Below are 19463 nucleotides of genomic sequence, written 5' to 3'. Positions count from 1 at the left end.
GGGATAGGGGGTGTGTTTGTGTTCTCCTACCTACAGGTCTGTGGCAGCTGCCTGCAAAGTTTGTCAAGCCTTGCCATGAGCTGGACAGACAAGTGGAGGAACCCAATGTCTCAGCTATAGGAGCTGACAGTGAATACCTCGAGCAGAATGAGATAGAGGAAGAAAAAAATGAATGATTACAGGACATCACTTAGGGGCAGCTGAAAAGTAACAACTTGAATATGTGTGCTTGTAATGTAGCTATTATTAGAGGCTGTGATTTTGTGTATAAAACCACCTGTATTTACTAGCCAGTTGCTAATGAGAAACTATACCTTGTGTTGTGTGGATTTGTTACTTGTAAAAGAGATGTTAGAGCATGCAAATTTGCAGCAGTTGCTAGAAAATGCTAAGGCAAAAGCTAGAAAGATTCTAATATGATGGTAGTGTTATAAACCAGGTAATGGAACAAATTAAGAGGGTGGGAGAACTCCACTGGTAAGAAAATTCTTTGGCTGGTTTCTTGCTGCCATCAGCATCTTCAACATGCTGCTGTAACCTGTAATAGTTACTCTGGTAATGTAAATGTGTGTGTGCTTTGCCACAGTAGCAACTTGTTACTGCATGAAGCAGGTGAAACTCTGCACTGACAACGAGGTACAAGAACTGAGGTTGACCAAATGCCTGCTGCCACAGTCAAGGGCAAGACTGGGTTGGCCTCTGTGTTTGCCACCAAGAAGAACCTTTAGCTCCGCTGTTGGCTGCAACCCAGCAGGCGTGGAGCGATGGGGACACATGCCATGCCAGACCTTGATATGAGGGATGGCCTCCCCTGTTATCAGAGAGACATCCAGGAGAAAAAGGGCAGACCCAGCAGCCTGTGATTGACCTATGTTGAAGAAATATGGAAACATGCTAAGATCTTACACATGGTGTATGAGGATGAGCAAGCCTTTTGGCTGGACAATTTATTAAGTGAATGGGGACTGACAGGTTGGCTGGTTGCTTTAGTAAAAGGTGGACTAATGGTGTTTATTGTCATTTTAACAATTTTGATTTTGTTGCTGTGTATTTTTAATGTATCCAACGAATGATGATGAGTGCTACAAAGCGTGTTTGGCTTGTATAAAAAGAAAAAGGGGGAGATGTGGATGATTTTCTGGCAAAGAACAGCCACATACCCAGATCAGCAAGTGCCTACATGGAGTTCAACATGAACCAAGGAACAACAAAAGGTGAAGGAGGATGGGAGCGAGGCACTGGGAGTGAGAATCCCAGCAAGATAAGAAGGAGCTGGAATTTACTGAGTTGCTAAATTGAGGACTGTTGGAAAACTTTGAAGGTCAGGTTCTCACACCTGTGCTTAACCAATTATATGTTAGTTGTTAAGGGCCTCACAGATATGTATCCAATCACAATGTGCCAAGTTAGTGAAAACAACTTTAAGAAATAGTATATAAAGAGTTAGTTTTCTAGAATAAATGGCTTTGTCTGATCACATTGATCTCCGACTGAGTCCCTTCCGTGACAATGCTTGGTATGCATGGAATCTGCTCCCCATGGTTCCATAGGCAAGACAACTTGCCTGGATGGTACCACACAGCTGATAAGCCACATAACAGTTGTCAAATGGGAAATATAAGAGATGTCTGTTGCTGAGTCCGCAACTATGGCAAAATCACTTTCCTTAAGTGAACCTTGCTCATTATAATGTTGTTGTAATAAGCAACACACACCTCCAACCCAAAGTTACCCACCTCCAAGGTATGACTACCCCTCTCTGAGCACTTTATATATTTTATTGGCTATATCTTTAAAAGTGAGAGAATTTTATACCCATCAATAATAAAAGAATGGATGACTACAGTCACTCAAGCTCCACCTGAAAGTGAAGTATAGAAGAGGGGAGGAGTTGGAGAAGACTCCATTGTAACCTCTGGGATCAGTCGACGGGCTGAACATGTCTTCTCCCCCACAGGGACACCTCTTAGGCAAGAACTTTATATTATGCACGCTGAATGACTAACTCACGCTAGTTAGTGATTATAGTCTGGTTGTGTATCACTTCAAGCTTGTTTTTGCAGACAGTATCTTATCACCTGCAATCTCTGAACCTTATCTTGTCACAAACTTGTGTTTTGTATGAATCTCCAGCTGAAGTCCCTTTTGTATGAGTCTCCAGAGACTTGAATAGTTGTAATAAAGGATTTAACTGGGGGACGCTGTCGGTGCAGGTCTCTGAATAGGTTGGTCGAATCACGCTCCAATTTAGTGGGTTGTAAAGTGGGGTCCCCATAATGAGACACTGAATGGGCTGGTCGACACAAGAGCCCCAACTTTCTTAGGAAACTGTCAGGCTGGTCAAACATAAAGGGTTTGAGAACACCCCCCCTTGCAACGTGACAGTAAAACTGATTGGTGTGCGGGACAAATATTGACAAGGAGGTGCAAGCACTACACAATCCTTTTAGACATAAGCTGTTGACTAGGATTGAATCCAGATGCACCCAGCCCCTCTAGTATCTGAGGATCATCTGGAAAGCAAGGGGTTCCTTCTTGAACCTCCTGTGTGAGAGGGTCTCTCTAACACATCTTGTCCACTGTTGCAGGCAACCACCAGTTCCGCAACAGCTTCCATCCCTGGTCTTGTGACGTGGAGGGTAAAGTCAGTGACTGCCTCTTTCCCTTTGACATCCAGCACTTCTTTTCAACTTGCAATTTGGAAAACATATTTTGGTAAACTGCTTAATATCCTAATATCTTCTAAAATCAGGAGAGCTGCCTCTACAGCACAACACTGACTGTGGCTCACAGGAAAACCGCCAATCCAGGTACAGAGGTGTTCTATTACAAGTTCAGAAGTTACTATTTAAGCCTTCAGTGTAATGCAAAGATTTTAAAAAGGTGGTTTAATGAACCTCATAATTTATTGCAGATTCTTCTGATTCCACATCAGTGAGAATTTTACAAGTATACTGTAAATCTTCCTACTTACATAAATGATATCTTTGTTTAATACCAAATATTAGCTCTTTATGGTTTCCCTGCTCATTTGCAAAGTATCTTACAGGGACAGAAAGAGAACATGTCAGGTTAATGTAAAAAATAGCCCATTTTCTGGTTGAGATTAATTTAAGAAATGAGATAAAATAAATACCATTTAACAAACACTTCCATTTCCCACAGATCCATTTTCTATTACCAACTGGCAGTATTTTTTCTGTTGCTCTTCCTTGAAAGACTCTTTGACCTTTTTCCTTTTCAGTCCCCCATCCCTGAAAGACACAGAAAGGAAACAGCCTTGAGCTCACTTCAGGATGAAAAAAGCAGAAAAACATCACACTGTTTAGACCACATAGTCAAAGCAGTTTTCACCCCAAATGTTGGCTTTTGCAATACAATGCTAAATGACTGGTACTGTAAAGATGTACACAACACAAGCAATGCCTTGCATTTAACCTCGTATTTAACAAGCAAATAATTTTTTCTCACCAAATACTACCTCCTGGCTACATTCACCTGTCAGCTCCATTTCTCTTTTTATACTTTATTATTCTATTTATCCTAGCGGAATTGTTCAAGAAATAAAGTAGTATTTTCTGACTCAAAGTCAGGAAGGATGATGGACTACAGCGCAAGCAAAGCAAATTCGGCAGAATTTTTAAAGGATTCCAAGATAACATTTCAGAACACCTAAAAATGCTTTAAACCCAACCTCAAAGGTGTTGCTTCTTACCAAGGAAGAACAGACATTCCTGCCCGAGCAGCAATGATAGCCTTGACTCTGTTGGCAAAGTGAACAGCATCTTCTTCTTCCTGACAAAGAATGAATTACTTGCTTTGCAACTGAAACATTTAGTGTCTTACTTACAGAGATACTTCTTGTTAGACAGCAGGCACTTGGGTTCATGCCATGCCCTCAAGCCAAACGTGACCTGCAGGGCAGTTCCAGCTGGTCCTAGGGAACACTGGCGGGTTTGCTACTATTTGATGCCAAAAAGAACTAAGTGGAAGGCTCTGTTTTCTGGGGCAATCTCAAACAACACACAGCATGAGGTCATAGGTCTGGCCAGAACTGGAGATACATCTGCTCCCAGTACTTCAGCTGTGGTGTAAAGCTGCTGGCAAAAGATAAGCTGGATATTCTCCAGGGCTGAGAAACAAGGAAGTAAAAGGAAGCTGTGCAGATGGAGGTACTGTGGGGACACTAGGCAAAAGCACCCCCGTACGGAGTGAGGAGAAGGCCTGAATCTATGTATTACTTGTGGAGTAAAAAAGGGAGGTCTGTGCCAGGTTGAGGGGCAGGACTCCTGCAGCATAAAACCACATTTTAACATCTCTTCTAGTCTCTGCAAGCAGAGGAAAGCAAGGCAGCTGCTGTTCGGGAGCAATAGGGAGAATGATGCAGAAATGTCTGAATACCTGCAAGAGTAATTTTTACTTGAAGATAACTAACCCACATAAATCTGTGCTCATTTAATTTTCAGACCACAGTGTTGCTTTCTGGCCTTTATCCATTAAGCTGTCAATAAAGACTTGCAAACATAATGCCAACACACCATGCGTAGTAATGCAGACTTCTTCCCAGACAACATTTTACGAGCATTTTCAAAGCGTATGATAGCATAAGTACCTCTTTGACCATTGGTGGCAGGTACCACACATTACAGACAATAGCCCAGCTGGAAAACATATTAAAAATATAGGTCATCATGGAATGCTTTGTGCTGTTCCAGAATGCATCTCCAAAGCGGGGGTCATACTGAAAAACAAGAAGAATAAGCAAAAAGGGCATGATCTGCTACTTTAGTTTAAATCACATAAGCTGCTTTTCTTTGGCCACGAAGTCACAGTTCAACTTGTTAAATTAGAGGCACATCACACCTCCAAAAAGCAGCAGTAAATTCAGAGTAAAGCTCCACATTTCAGCATTCATTACAAGTTTTTAAGTTGACCTCCACAAGCAGTACAGACCACAAACTGTGACAGACACATTGAAAAACATCTCAACAAAACAGATCTATTAAAAATGTAAAGACTTGTTATCTACAGATATGCTGGATACAAAGGATTCCTTGATAATGCTCACACCAGTTTTAACAATTTCCATGAGAATTTCCATAAGAAATGCAACATTACAGTAGCAGAAAAAGCAACTAAGGTATCTAGAGCTAGGTTTACTCAGAAAGCCTTGGAAGTGCCAAGAAAAGTGTCTTCATCCCCAAAGCACACAAGAGAAAGAAGCCCTAGGACAGAAAGAACAGGCCGAGCTGAACCTGCAGCACAGCAATTGCAACTCTGCTTTTCAGGTTGCTCCTAACCAGCTGTAAAGATACTCAGCAAAACATTTTCCAAACTGCACTGAACTGCAAGACACTGCTCATATGAAAAGATTCCGTTTTCTCATGGCTTATTCAGTACCTTATTCACACAGAACAATCCCGTTTTTGAGGTTTACACATGAACAGCTTCTCTGACATGAGAAGCTTCCGCAAATAGTCTTGCCATGTTTGGAAAACTGCAGATACGTTACCTTGATTGCTACTGGATGGATGGTTCCTCCTACCTCAAAGCTTCCCTTCTTAAACATCATTACTGATGTGTTGTTTATGCAGGTACCTGGCCAGAATTAAAGCAGATTAAGAGTTGTATCCGCTCAAAGAATAGTATCAGCAAATGAATCCTAAAAGCTGTCCTCGCGGAGACTTAAGTTGCTAGAGGAGAAATAAGCTTTAGTTCTGAAACATAATCACAGGGCCTGTTCTCTCTTCCATATTATACACTAAAGAAAATAGACTGTCAAAAAAAGCTGTTGTAAAGTAATAGAATCTGAAATTCTAATATCTCACAATAGCTAATTAATTCTACAGACTAAAACCAACCAAACACCTCATTTATAAAGACTGGGTATAATAAACTGCACTCAGTGGCAAAAAGTGAGAAGAGCATTAAAACCAATATAGTTGTTTCCTACCTTCTGGGAAAATTAAAATGGGTAATTTGGCCTTATCTGCAATGTGTTCTCTAATTCTGTGGAGAGAAAATAAAATTTCAGTGTATGCTTCATATTTGTATTTGGCCAAGAACCTAAACACCCATTACCTCTTACTTAGGACAAGAAAAGCCTTGCCCAATTGCCCTTTGCTACCCTAGCCTCAGCCAGGATATATGTTAGTTTCAAGTCTTTATCTCAAGGTTCTCTCTTGCTAATTGCAAAAGTAGTTTTTTTACAAAACTACCATTTTAACCCAGTTATCGTGAAGCCAGAGAATGGTGGCACTTGAATCATGTAAAAATCATTTCCTTATCTTTGACAGGTTTCAGCTATGAACACAGTCAAATTCTTCTTTGGACTGACGTATATGCCATATTTCAAGTTTTCATATCTTCTAGGTTCATATCATTAGTTTTATATGTATCTAATGATTCTCTACACATAGTGGAAATATGACACTATTTTCCCATATTTGCTGCGTCACTTAAAAGCAAAAAAAATGTATCACCACTAAGCAGGTTACTGACATACAAAATCTGTCATTTTCCTGTCTTTCCTCCTATGACTCAAGAGCATGCAGTTCCCCTCCAGTCTGCGTTAAAGAACAAAACCAAAACATCAGATATCAAAAAGAAAAAAAGCATGGGGGGACCCTCTCCATTTTTCTAAGGACAAACTGTCACAGACATTTACTTAACGTTAGCTGCATTGCACTCTACTTCATGAAGATTTAGGATGACTAAGAACAGTCCCTGTGAGCACCTGAGAATGTGAGAACTGCCATGCTGTCAATCTTGTTCATGTCCTTAAAGTCCAACATGCTGTCTGTGCCAAGAATCAGTATTTCAGGCCTGGATAGCAGTATAGGCACTAAACAAACAGACTACACTTTTCCAGGGTGGTCTTCCAGCTTCTAGCAGCTAGATGGTAACACCAGCCTCCTGGGTTTTGTTTGGTTTGGGGTTTTTTTTGCTACAGTCAGCGTCCTTTTACCCTTTATTCACAGGAGATATAACCATCTTCAATGTTCATAGCTGATGAAAAATGTGGCATGATCTGGGAAGCACGTGTACTGACAGAATTCCCATTTCTGTCCTGACATTCCTCAATCCTGCCTGTGGCAGACAAGGCAACTGTGGCAATGTGGAAATTCCCAGAGGTTATGAGGCAAACAATCAGAAGTTCAGCAGATGATTGCTACAGCCTGCACCTTCATTGATGGAGTAGTTCCAAACGTTACACTGATGATAACCTGCAGCTGCCCACCAAAGGGAGATGCAGGATGAGAACAGCCTCAACTCAGGCTTGGACCTCACCATTAAGAGACCTGAGAGGACAATTAAGCAAACACCTCACTACCTTACTTTTTCCTCACCAGATGACGGTCTTTCGTTTCTGAGCGTTCAAACAAAACGTGCTGAGTGGCTTGCATGCAAGATTTTTGAATAAGTCCCAAAACCCCTCCATGTGTCTGGCCAACCTGCAAGCCCAAAAGGAACTGGTTACTATGCATAACTACTACACATAAATGTTAAAATTCTGAACACAAATGCATCAGTTTCTAAGCTTAGTCACAAATTATACCAATCTTCTCGCTCAAAAGTGTTCACGCACTTGCCTGCATCTATTATTTTGCAGCCCAGAATGCGAGTTTGAATGCTATCAAATCCTACTCTTTCCACCAGCAGGTTTATCCTCTTATCCAAGACTACGTCTAAGAGCATACCAACATTACCAATATTTACCAACTCTCTTGTTCATACCAAGGAATAGCATCCATCACTGGCCAGGATTAGAACATCTAATGGAGATGTGTGGTTGGCTACACAGATGCCACCTTCCTTTGGTCGGTTTTCTCTGCAGTGACAACCACAAAAGTAATTACTTAATGCTTATTCTGCAGACTACAGGCTACACCCATTAGGTGATCCATTCAGTGAGCGTACATCCACAACTGAGACTGTCACTGACAAAAGTATTTCATGCATACAGCTATTCTGCAGATCCACAGGAAGTAGAAGGACACAAAACATTTTAAAATACTAAATATTAGTATAATACATATTAAAACTTCTGGCAGTTCATTACAGCAGATAAATCATTTTTCCTTGTACTTTCAAGAGTCCCTTCATATTTCAGTAGTTTTGGTATTTCACCAAAACCAGTTTCCTTTTAGCTGAGAATGTGAGACTTCATTTTTATAGGTATTTTAGCTGCATAAATTAACATTCAGAAGCATATATCAAAGAATAGTTGGACACTAAAACTCTAAAAGCAAAGACACTAGAGCATGTTTTTTCTTGTTTTCTAAAGCGTAAACAAAAAATAGTTCAGAAGCCCCCATTACACAAAGCTCCATCACTAAGCAAGCAAGATATTACAAAAACTTCTTAAAATATCATCCATAAGTTACTTTAGGAGAAGCATGAAGAACTAGTTACCAAAAAATCTGCCTGATAGAACAGCTGAATGTCTAAGTGTATAATATTTAATTGAGAACATAGTACTACTTCACCTTCACATACCCTGCCAACACACAACAGAAAACACAGTAGTGCATACAAACATCTTGACAGAGTCTTGATGATCCAAATAGCTTCTTGGATCAAGTTGTACCATCAAAGTATCTGTGCAGTAATGGAATAAGAATCCCGTTCTGCAACTTGAGACACTGAGTACTGTAAGAAATCAATACCCACCCACAAGAGGAGGGTGGCACCACTCACCTGTTGTGTAAATGAACAAGGCCACTCAGGCATCGGACACCTAATGTGGCACATATCATCTGAACCTGGTTGGCCAGCCAGTGTTTAACTCTGAAAGAAATGAAAAGAACATACATTTCCACATCTACGTAGTCATTCACAGAACAACATAATGTAAGCTCCCCAGATTATTCCCAATAGCTGTGATTACAAAGACCATACTAAGATTCATTGCACTAACAATGCCATGAAGGAGAAGCTAATCAGGTATCAAAGATATTCTTGTTCAGTCTTCTACGGTAATCTATTCTGAGCACACAGGATTCAAAGCAGAGAAGATAACAGTCATGAGTTTCTTTTATAGATTTTCTCTGGAAATAATCACTATGGACTCATTCATTAACATTAATTTAATAGAAAAATATTTAGCTGATGAATCACATTTGCATTTTTTGCACTGACAGGACATAACAATCTCATAGGACTAATATAGAATTGCTCAGGACAGATGATTTACTTGCCCTATTATGACTCAAGTAGAGCATATTCTATTTTCCACTCTAAGACATGCTTCCAGCAGTATCTATCTGGCTTCCATTGCATGTCCACTTTCAGATGCCATTGCCATACTCTCTCTTGTAGTGCTCTATGAGTTTACAGTAGAGCAAAAGTCACCCCATGATAGTCCACATTAATCCTCTGGACTCAAGCAGATTTATATTTCAACACAGTAATTAAAATCTTTAAAGAAATAAAAAAGGAATGGAAAGAGCCCTCAGAAAACACCTACCTCCCGTTAGGAAACTGTCCTACTACTGTATTGGCTGATATTAGCAAGAGGATGGTGAAAGCAGCCAAGCAGATGCTACGAAGGAAAATAATCTTAATCAAATGCCAAGAAGCAAAATTGGAAGAGCAAGCAAGAAAATATTTTCTTTAACCCTTTGATCCATTTCACAATGTTTCCCTCTGTCACTAATAGCATCTAAATAGCAATAAAAACCAGCTAAGGCTAACAGGATAATACGAGCACGTTTTCCCGCAATTAATTCCGCACTGAGTACAAAACCTCATGCTGCCTGTAGTCTATCTTCCAAAAAGCACCACACCCTGATCTGAAGCTCTCACATGGTAAAGAAGCCATTGTGTTCAAAGAGGATGGTGAGTAGTGCTGGTATTCTTTAACACAGATGAGATTTCTCAGTGCCAAAAGGGACGGTTCATTTCAAGTTTTTAAACCTATCCAGAAATTTCAGAACATGCTTTCACTCCAAGCAGTAAGCTACTATATAATCATGAAAATTAAATAACATTGGTTACTAACGACCGAGCAAACCCAGTATTGAAGCCATTTCTACATAAATGTTGCCTTTTTAAGCTACATATGTAAACTGAAGGAGGATATGTGCTCTGCTATGTGATTGACTGGTATGATTTAAAGATTCCATCCTCCCAAAGGAATAAGAAATTTTAAAAGCATTTGCTCTTTACAAGAACACATGAATTTTTGTAACTGTTATTCTTGTAGCCGTTTGGTCAATATGATAAAGGATGGGGTTTGCTTAATAGACAATTTTAAAAGTTTGAAAATCTAATACATTCTGTATGGATGTCTCTCCATCCAGCCCTGTGCTCCCTGAACATTGCCTTTCCTTCACATCCCAAGTGTTCAGCATACAGATAGAGACCGATCCTTTCAGCGGAAACAGTTGTTCCTTCACATAACAAAACGATCTCCAGATCATTTCTATACATATCAGGATTTTAAAATCAAATTAATTACTAACATCCTGAACATGACAAAGGTACATCTTCAGCACCTTTTTTTCTTTTAGGGATATTTGAGTTTCGATGGCATCTGGGAAAATAAAGTCCTGCCAGGTTCTTCGTTCTGCACTAGTCAATAGCGTATTATTTCACAACTTTTGTAAAAAGCGACATGAAAAACAGATCCCAGTGAATTACATCTGGCTTACCGAAAGGGTATCAGGAGGCAATACCGAATTAGGATCCCAATGACCCACACAACGGTCAGTTGCCAGCTGACATATTGCAAGTTAGCATTGGTTCTGCTGAGGAGATTCCAGGACACCAGCTCCTCAGAGGAGAACCGCTGAGTGACTTCATCTTCTGCAACTGCCTCACACCCCTTCTTGAAGAAGTACATAACATCAGCAAGGTTGAAGCGCCCTCCATGCTGGCCAGCAAGCTCCTCTTCCATGGAGGTTTTCTCTCTTCGGATGATCCCTGCATGAGGAAATGAGTCTTCCTTCCATACAAGGGGCATGGACAGTGTGGATTCCAAGGAGACTAAAATACATGTGCTTTTTAGAAATAGCTCTCCTCCTACTCCAAGCACTATAATTTCATCATTATGTCTCATTTATGTACTGGCATTTAATTCCAGAAGTTACTTCTCTAATCCTAGGCCATATAATACCACTAAATTATTGAAGAAAGGCAAAGAGCATTCAGAGAAAGCTGCGAATAAAACCTTGGGCGCGATACCTACAACATGTATGTACACACCTAGAAATGGCAACAGTGTACTGCCAAGACTCCAGAGACCTCCTGGTGCCTTGACTCAACTTCAGGCAGTGTTGTTGCTATTGCTGTTATTTAGTTTTACTTTTTCCCAGCTGTTGCGAACACCTTCCTCTGATATTTTTCTCTCTTGCCCTACCCTTTTTCCTTTAGAGTCACTTCACTATAAAGAAACTTCTAAGTGTCTAGATTCCCCCCCCCAAAGTTATACATTGTGTAACGTAGAAGCATTGTGTACATTTAAATTATCTTAACCAACATACTAGCCCCCATCACAATCATAAACTTTCATCCAGCTGCACTTCAGTCAAACCTTCAATGTCCAAGAAATCATCAGACCTAAAATTCACTAGCTGAGAACCCAAGCACTCTACAAGACTAAACATGGCAGTACAAGTAAAAGGATCACTATGAGAACTTAGCCCAGTCCCCTTTGGTCGAAGAAGAAAGGAAAAGTAGTTAGGGAGAAAAAAATTACCACTCTCTCAGACTTTATTCCCATGCCTAGAGAAGGATGCAAATTGTAACTATGATCTGTGGGATCGTTAGCTCCTTTACTTGACAGACCCTGTCTTTTTGCATGCTAGAAGTTACAAGAAGCAAGAGAGAATCCATACAGAGCAATGTCAAAGGCAAAGAATACTCATTCCTCCTAATCTTGGACAGAGAGAGAGAGAGAGCTGATGGAGTCAAGTACTAAATACTCATGAAAACAAGGACAGCTTCTCAAATGCTTATCAGTAACATCTTTCTATACCCACACTACTCCATAACACTTTTAGTCAGAAGACTCAACCATTTACCGATTACCTTGCTTATAATATACTTAAAGTCTCTTGTAGGTTTGTTACTTCAGCAGTTATTTGCCCATCAAACTCCATTTTCGCCATTCCAGTTTTCTTACTTAAAAAACATCAGATGCAATTTATATTCCTGTTTACTCTTTTTTAGGTAAGATTTTAAACTAGTTTCCTTTTAACAAGATGAATAGTGCTGTGTCACCTTCATTCGGAGATCTTACCAGTGGAGATTAAATTTTCAAGTGCCATCGCCTTCTGCTTTTTTACTCCCTCCTCAATCTGCAGGGTGGCCCACTGTTCCCAAAACAAGAAAGGCAGATGTTGATGGTTTTCATTTCATCATTTCCAGACATTCTATAATTACCTTAGGTGAATAGTCTGAGCCTCTTTTATTGAAGCCAGTTCTTAGATTTTCAGCGCAGGCTACCCTGCACGCCTCCTTTTCATTTGTTACATAGATTACCTTTTGCCATTTTCAGGAAAAATGGTCTGGCACAAGCAGGTAGTTTTTTTTTTTCCTCGGGCCCCACAAATCGCTGAGCTCCCTCAGAGACTCTGTGAGGTCCTTGGGTTGAAAACTCTCTCTTCCCCAGCTAGCTTCAGGCAATAGAATGATGATAAATGCTATCACTGACATTAGACATGCTGGAAAAAATAGATTTAAAAATTCATTTTGAATAATAAAAGAAGATTACCTCAGTTTTAGGGCATTCATGCAGTTTCTGTTAACAGAAAACAGGGGAGAGCGTTTCGTATCCATAGCATTTCTGAAGTAGCAGTTTTAGTAATGAGCTTTCACCTTTCCCTGTCTTTACCTTTCTGAGTTAAAAAAAGTTTCTCTTCCCCTTGGAGAGTAGCATAAAACTCCTCCATTAGCAAAATCAAATATACCAATATGCCTAATTTTTGAAGTTTTCATAGTTTTGAATATTTTCATCATACTTATATAGACATAAATAGTAGCTCTCATAAGTACTAGATATTCCTGTATTCCTGCTATTCAGGCTTCCCACCTACAACAGATAAGGACACATCTGTTTGTTTCAGGATAAACTCTTGCTAAACAGTTTATTCCCTCTTACTGACATGCGCAGCCACTTAAGTTACCATGAAGCTTGACCTCAAACAGTCATCGCCACATTACAACATGCTGCATATGCTAACATCAACTAGCTTTTCGCCATCGTTAAGTTTCACGTGCTTTCTACCATCTCCGTCTGTAGCTATTGAAGTTTAAGTCAGTAACAAAAAGGAACACTTTATCATGGCATAAATAGGATATTACAGTTATCCTCAGCTGACTTTTTTACCTGCCATTTTAAAAGAAAATTAAAAAAGAGTAAGCAGAATAGGCAGTGATGATTTTAAGCTTCATGCAAACTATCTACTACAGCACCATACTGAAAACAAACACACACCACCAAAAAACCCCACCACCAAACAAACACCACAGATCTTCACCTTATCTATAGTTTCCAATTGTTCCCTAGGAAAGGCAAACTGTACACCATCTCCCAGTCTTTTGCAACACATGGAGAGTCATTCAGAATTGGGGAGTCAGAAGATGTCATGAAAACAGCAGCCCACACACTGAGATAAGAAAGAACATATGGCAGAGGAACAAGGATGTTGCAAAAGAGAGTAAAGGCAGACATGAGGCAAACCTAACTTCTTTATAATGCACTGTTGTCCCTCAACCCTTCCCAAATATCCTCTAGGAGAGTTGTATGACATGAGGGAGGAATAAAATAAAAATCATCTAGGTTGACAAATAAAGCCTTTTGCTTTACTCTCTGCTTTGCATTCTCTTGTCTACCACTCTTATCTTGCTCATCATGATCCTCCTACATGATTATGCACCTGCCAGTTGGCAAGCACTGCCAGAAATGAGGTTGTTCATACCGTCTCAAACTATTTGGAATACATCAAGGAGGCTGGCTTTTGAATCCCAGGTAGAAAAGGGTGATAATCACTGACCGCTGCCTCACCAAATATATGCTAATTCCAATGAACAAGACAAGTCAAAACCAACAAAAATTTATAAAGTTTACAAATAAAAACTCCTGCTTCATAGCACAGAGAAACTGGGACAAAAGTGGCAGTGTATAATTAAATAGTCAGTCAAGCAGAGGACAAGGCAGATGAGAAAGAGCTTTCAACAGGTGAATGCTTACACAAAGCTTGTTTGCTTGGAAGAGAGCTGGCTGAGACAGTGTATGACAGAAGTCTACAAATCTGGACTGGCACAAAGCAGGTGCATAAGGAGCAGTTAACATTTTCTCTTCTAGCACAAGAACCGGGGAGCATCATAGGAAAGTGTTGGGCAGAATATATAAGCAAGAAAAAGGTACTATCTTTCCACAAAACACAACGAAGTTATGGAGTACATTGTCCAGGACGTATTGCCAGAGATCACCTGAGATGGGAAGAGTTACATAAAAACACAGATGAAAATCATCATGGGACACAAAACTCTCCGAATCCATGAACTGGCACTGGGGGCTGAAGTAACAAGCAGCTGGGAGGGCGTTTCTGGCAATAGGACTGTACAATCACACAGCTCTTAGGCTTTTCATCAAGCAATTGAGTTGATGCCTGTCAAAGCCAGGCTGCTGGTCTGCATCAGACTCTGCACTGACCCAGCAGAGCAGCTTCTATGCTGTCCTGCATTTGGTAGCATCTGTATGCTCAATTTGTTTTTACAAATGAAATAAGGCTTTGCGATCACCTTTGTTTTGCACAGCATTGAGACAGAGTTGCCATGCTGGTCTTTGTTGCAAAACAGTAATGAAAGGATGTTTTAAATATCTTACAAAAACACAGATGTTGCAACTAACACAGAATTTAAGCATTAAATGGAGCAACTTAATTCGTAAGTTTGCTGACCAAATCAGAACTCAGGTGCTGTGCTTTTCTCCTTCCCATTTCTGAAGTGATAAGGACACAAGAAGTCCAAACATCCAATGAGTGATGCCAGCTGAAATTGTGAAGACTTGGCAGCTTAATTCCAACAGTCCATTTGTTTGAGGCTTCCTGTAATTAAGTTCTGAACAAAATAAGGGTGCTAAATACTTCATTAAACTATTTTCTTCATAGTACATGACATGAAAAACTATACAATATGGAATGTTCATTTTTTAAAATATCATTTGTTTTTTCCTCCCATTTTCCTTTCAAGTACAGTTCAGTGTGTTGTTTGGTATTCCATTTTTCCATGCTGTGTAATAATTCTTTTTTGCCTCTCTTCTTCTACATCCCACATTCTACTGCCTCTTCTCCCTCTTATCACAAAAGATTTTTCTAATCACTCATTACACTGGGATTTTTCAATCCTTTTCTTGGCTTTGTTCTCATGTGTGACAAAGGCCTTGGGGCAATTACTCCATTTAAAGTCTTTCTATACGAACAGAAGGTCAGTAAAAATCACCACCTAAGATCAAGCACTTATGAGCTTTTCATCCAACCTTGTTTCTGCCTGGTGTCATTTCCCCTCTCAGGTCCCAGACTGGAACCCAGATCAAATGATCTGTGTATGATACTGCATGTATGAGGGGATGTGCAAGCCGTGTCTGTCCACAATCAGAGAGTGAAAAGCACTGACAAGTCTCCTGGCCATTCTAGTGAGGGAAATGAAACAGGTTGAGAAGGGTCCCAAACATTTGTTTGAGATGGTTGTGATGCACTGGCTAGCTCAGGATAACCATGTATTTGAAAGCGCAGCAGTGAGTTTCTTCCACTAGCTTAAGTGTCTGCAACATGTGCCCATGCTGCAGTGGGAGTTTACAGCATATTAGCTACCTCAGTGTACAAGTGAGCTATCAGCTCAAAGAAAATCCACAGGTATTAGCTGACTGAGGTCTTTCCTACACATCCATATTTCTCACGAAACAACAATACTCCAACTGCCTACAGAAGCTCAGATCCCATGAAATTCCAGAAGATCCTGGGCACATGGGGCTACAGCTGTTTAACATGTGCATTTGACTCTCCATAGGACTGCGAGATCGTGGTGTAGATTTCATCCTAGCAAATATATTTTCTTTTGCAGCTGCAGTGCTAAAGGGCTGGAATCATGTCCCTACCACAGTTTTGCTAATAGTGTCATTTCCACCAACCCTTATTATGGACAAGCAGATACAAAGCTTAGAGAAAACACATTATTTCACAATAAAAGTTTACAATCATATGGGAAAGAATAACCCTATCAGAAAACAAACTAAATTCTTTGTTATCATTGCCAGAAATATGTAATGGATAAAGGAAGGGTAATAATAGTAATTATGAGCTAGCAATTATGAAATAGAGAAATTACTGTCTTGGAGATCTTCTACTATCATACCATCCATATGACCTGAAAAATGAGCCCCCAAAAAGCCACAACATGAAAAAAAACCCACAAACACAAAAACCTCACAAAACCTAAACCCCCACAAATAGAAACAACCACCCCCCAATTTTCGAAAGCTTAGGTCTTGCTTTTGTAAAAAAACTTGGTTTGCTCTTAAAAAAATGCAACAAACCAAAACCAAACCAACCAAACAAACAAAAGAGAACAAAAGTATCTAGATTCCCCGATGGAACCTTAAGCTCATCCAGTTCCAACCCCCCTGCCATGGGCAGGGACACCTCACACTAGACCATGCCACCCAAGGCTCTGTCCAACCTGGCCTTGAACACTGCCAGGAATGGAGCATTCACAACTTGCTTGGGCAACCCATTCCAGTGCCTCAACACCTTCACAGTAAAGAACTTCTTCCTTATATCTCACCTGAACTTCCCCTGTTTAGGTTAAACCTATGACTCCTTGTTCTATCACTACAAAATTGCTATACATAGATTACCCAATGTTTGCTCCAGTCACTGCTCACACTGCTAAAACACTTCGGTGAAGTCAGGAAATCAAAATTACTTATCATATGCCACCATTACTCATTGCTTAGTAATACATCTGCAGACTTGGACTTTATCCTAGAACACCTGGAGCTCCTAGCAAATTCAGAAAGGGCTACAGCTATGCTTTCCTTGAAAACACAGCTTTGAAAAAATTATCTTTGGATTTTAAAAATCCTTGATTTCAGCCTCTACTCTCATTTTTTCCAAATTGACAAAACGTGAGGAAAATAAGACGTCTTCCATCTGCCTCCTATTTTGCATAGTCATTTACAGCTCTAAGAAGCAAATAAAAAGTGTAAGGTAAGAACTTCAGTACTAATTTTTTTAGTCTACGCAATAGACTAAAACAACTGCAATGAAATGGAGAATCCGACATAGTGCTCAAGGCTGGATTATTGGTGGAACATCAAACAGTTGTTTGATACTTCCTAGAGCACTGATATTCCTGCAATATAGTAAGTAGTGTGCTAACACATGATCAAGCATCTGCCTTAGCATTTTGAGCTAGCTGTCCAGTAAGGCATCTTATTTCACCGTTTAGGCTAACGACAGGAACCAAAGATGGTCTTTGTGCATTACCTCATTAGCAAGATCTCAGATGACTATGCAACAACTTAATTACTTCTTTTTTTGATAAATTAATCCTCCACAGTGTGAACACAAAGTCTTCATGCTCATACCTTGTTAGAAAAACTGCGGAAAGAAAAACATTTAACATGCTTTTCCAAAGAGAATTACCTGTCTATATAAAGTACCTGCCTATAAAAAGTACTACTGAGTGGGTCACAAGTCCTTCAAAGCTGGAAAATCCATAGGAGGAACAAAAATACAGGAATTATTTTCATGCCTGCCAACTGCAGCAGCAAAGCTGTCCAGCAACACCTCAGGTTTGTGTTTGATATGAGGGCGCCTGATGAAATCAATTCTGAATGCCACAAGCCTCTTAATCAGGGCACCAGCAAGAATGTAATTTGCATAACACTGGCTGATCTAAAACACACAAAAAAGTATTACATATAAAAGCCAATATTACACATAGCCACTGCAGGGACTTATTTCCCATTGACATCAGTATCAGAAAAAACAAGTAACCCTGCAAGTTAGCCATCAAGTACACTATGCTAAATGGCGTTCATGCAGCTGAAGACAGTCCCTGCCCAAAGCTCTTACTTAATTAGTATTGAGAGAGAGAGAAGAATTATAAGACAGAAATCAGACAGAATTGGCAAGGTAAGACAATCATATTAAATATATCACATTGTTACAGACATGCTGTACTGCACAAATAGATGGCTCTAACAGCTTGATAATAGTGACAATACTAGTAATAAGTTTTCTGCCACAACGTATATTCACAAAAAGAAGGTTTATGCCAAAAAGACAATACTAATCTACTGGAAAATGGAAATACATCACTGTTCAATATGATGAACTCACAGCACCTACTTTTGGCCACTGATGGATATGAAAAGTCAGACTTGAAAAATTAAATGTAGTTCTGCCTTATTAAAAGCTCCAAAACACTTCTACTGATATCAGCAGAATCTGAATCTTAGCCATGACCTGTTCATCTCTAGAAAAATTACAGTTTTAGAAGGCTACATTGATTCCTCAAGTATCACACAGCAGAACTTTTGACTGCTGGATGCCTCAGATTTTAACTGGAAGAAGCAAACACACATAGTATTCTAACCTACAACAGTATTCATTAATACCATGTCATTAAAATAACCCCAAAAACCACTGAAACTTATCTACATCTAAAATACATGTTCTTATTACAAATTCTCATAAACTAATACATCTTTTTATTTATATTTGACTTGTCATGAAGTATTCTAACCAGCTTTATCTAAGAGCAATATAACATGGAATCTCTACTTGACCCAAGCAGACTTCAAACCAGTACATGGAAAGGTACTTGTTATAACCTGGTGCATAACTAGCTTAAAGACACCATTCAAAGAACCATCCTGTAAGTTAAAGCTGCAAACAAAACACCCAAGTTAACGGAATTCTTTCTGACTTTTATGGCATCCATGTCAAATGTACAGATTTTTATTTTTTATTAAACACGTCCTGAGGCAAACATACAACTTTTAAACCCAATTCTCAACTTACCTCAAACATTGTTATTAGAATTTTCACATAGAAATGAGCAATCCCCAGTGACACTCGAAATACTGAAGGCAACAATACTAACACCACAAACAAAATTGTCCAGATAAACAAAATCTCGCCCTCTGCAAGACCATGGCCCTCTGTATTTTCTTCCATGTTTGCCTCTTCAAAATGCCAACCTGCTGCCTTTCTGACAATATGAGATCATCTATAGTGGAGAATCCAGCAAGCTCCAAGACACAAATAAAACTTGAACATTCTAAGAGCCCAAGCTATCTCTAGGAGAAGGCTGCTGCCCTCTGAAGCCTGACACCACAGAAGCTCTCAACGATAATGTAATTTCTAAACCCTGTCCCGCCCTAACTCCACCCACTTTTTAATCGATAAGCATTTACTTATCAGATATAATACACGGGAGAAGAAAGA

At 39.7% G+C, this 19463-nt stretch overlaps 1 protein-coding gene across 1 annotated transcript; it reads right to left on the bottom strand.

The window, feature by feature from the left end:
* Nucleotides 1-3139: 3139 nt before the first annotated feature.
* On the bottom strand, nt 3140-19193 carry LOC308228374 (glycerol-3-phosphate acyltransferase 3-like; the record flags this gene model as incomplete). The annotated part of the gene is made up of 12 exons (XM_080631658.1): nt 3140-3254; nt 3716-3795; nt 4613-4741; nt 5513-5598; nt 5954-6009; nt 7339-7454; nt 7738-7831; nt 8701-8790; nt 9470-9544; nt 10656-10926; nt 12245-12317; nt 19038-19193. 12 exons carry the CDS (start codon nt 19191-19193, stop codon nt 3140-3142), a joined length of 1341 nt encoding a protein of 446 aa, XP_080487784.1.
* Between the last annotated feature and the right edge of the window lie 270 nt (nt 19194-19463).

The sequence above is a fragment of the Psittacula echo genome (genome assembly GCF_963264785.1).
Source record: "Psittacula echo genome assembly, chromosome: 1".
NCBI classification, from domain to species: domain Eukaryota; kingdom Metazoa; phylum Chordata; class Aves; order Psittaciformes; family Psittacidae; genus Psittacula; species Psittacula echo.
Note: the sequence above shows the minus strand (reverse complement) of the source record. Positions and strands in the feature narration are given on the sequence as shown.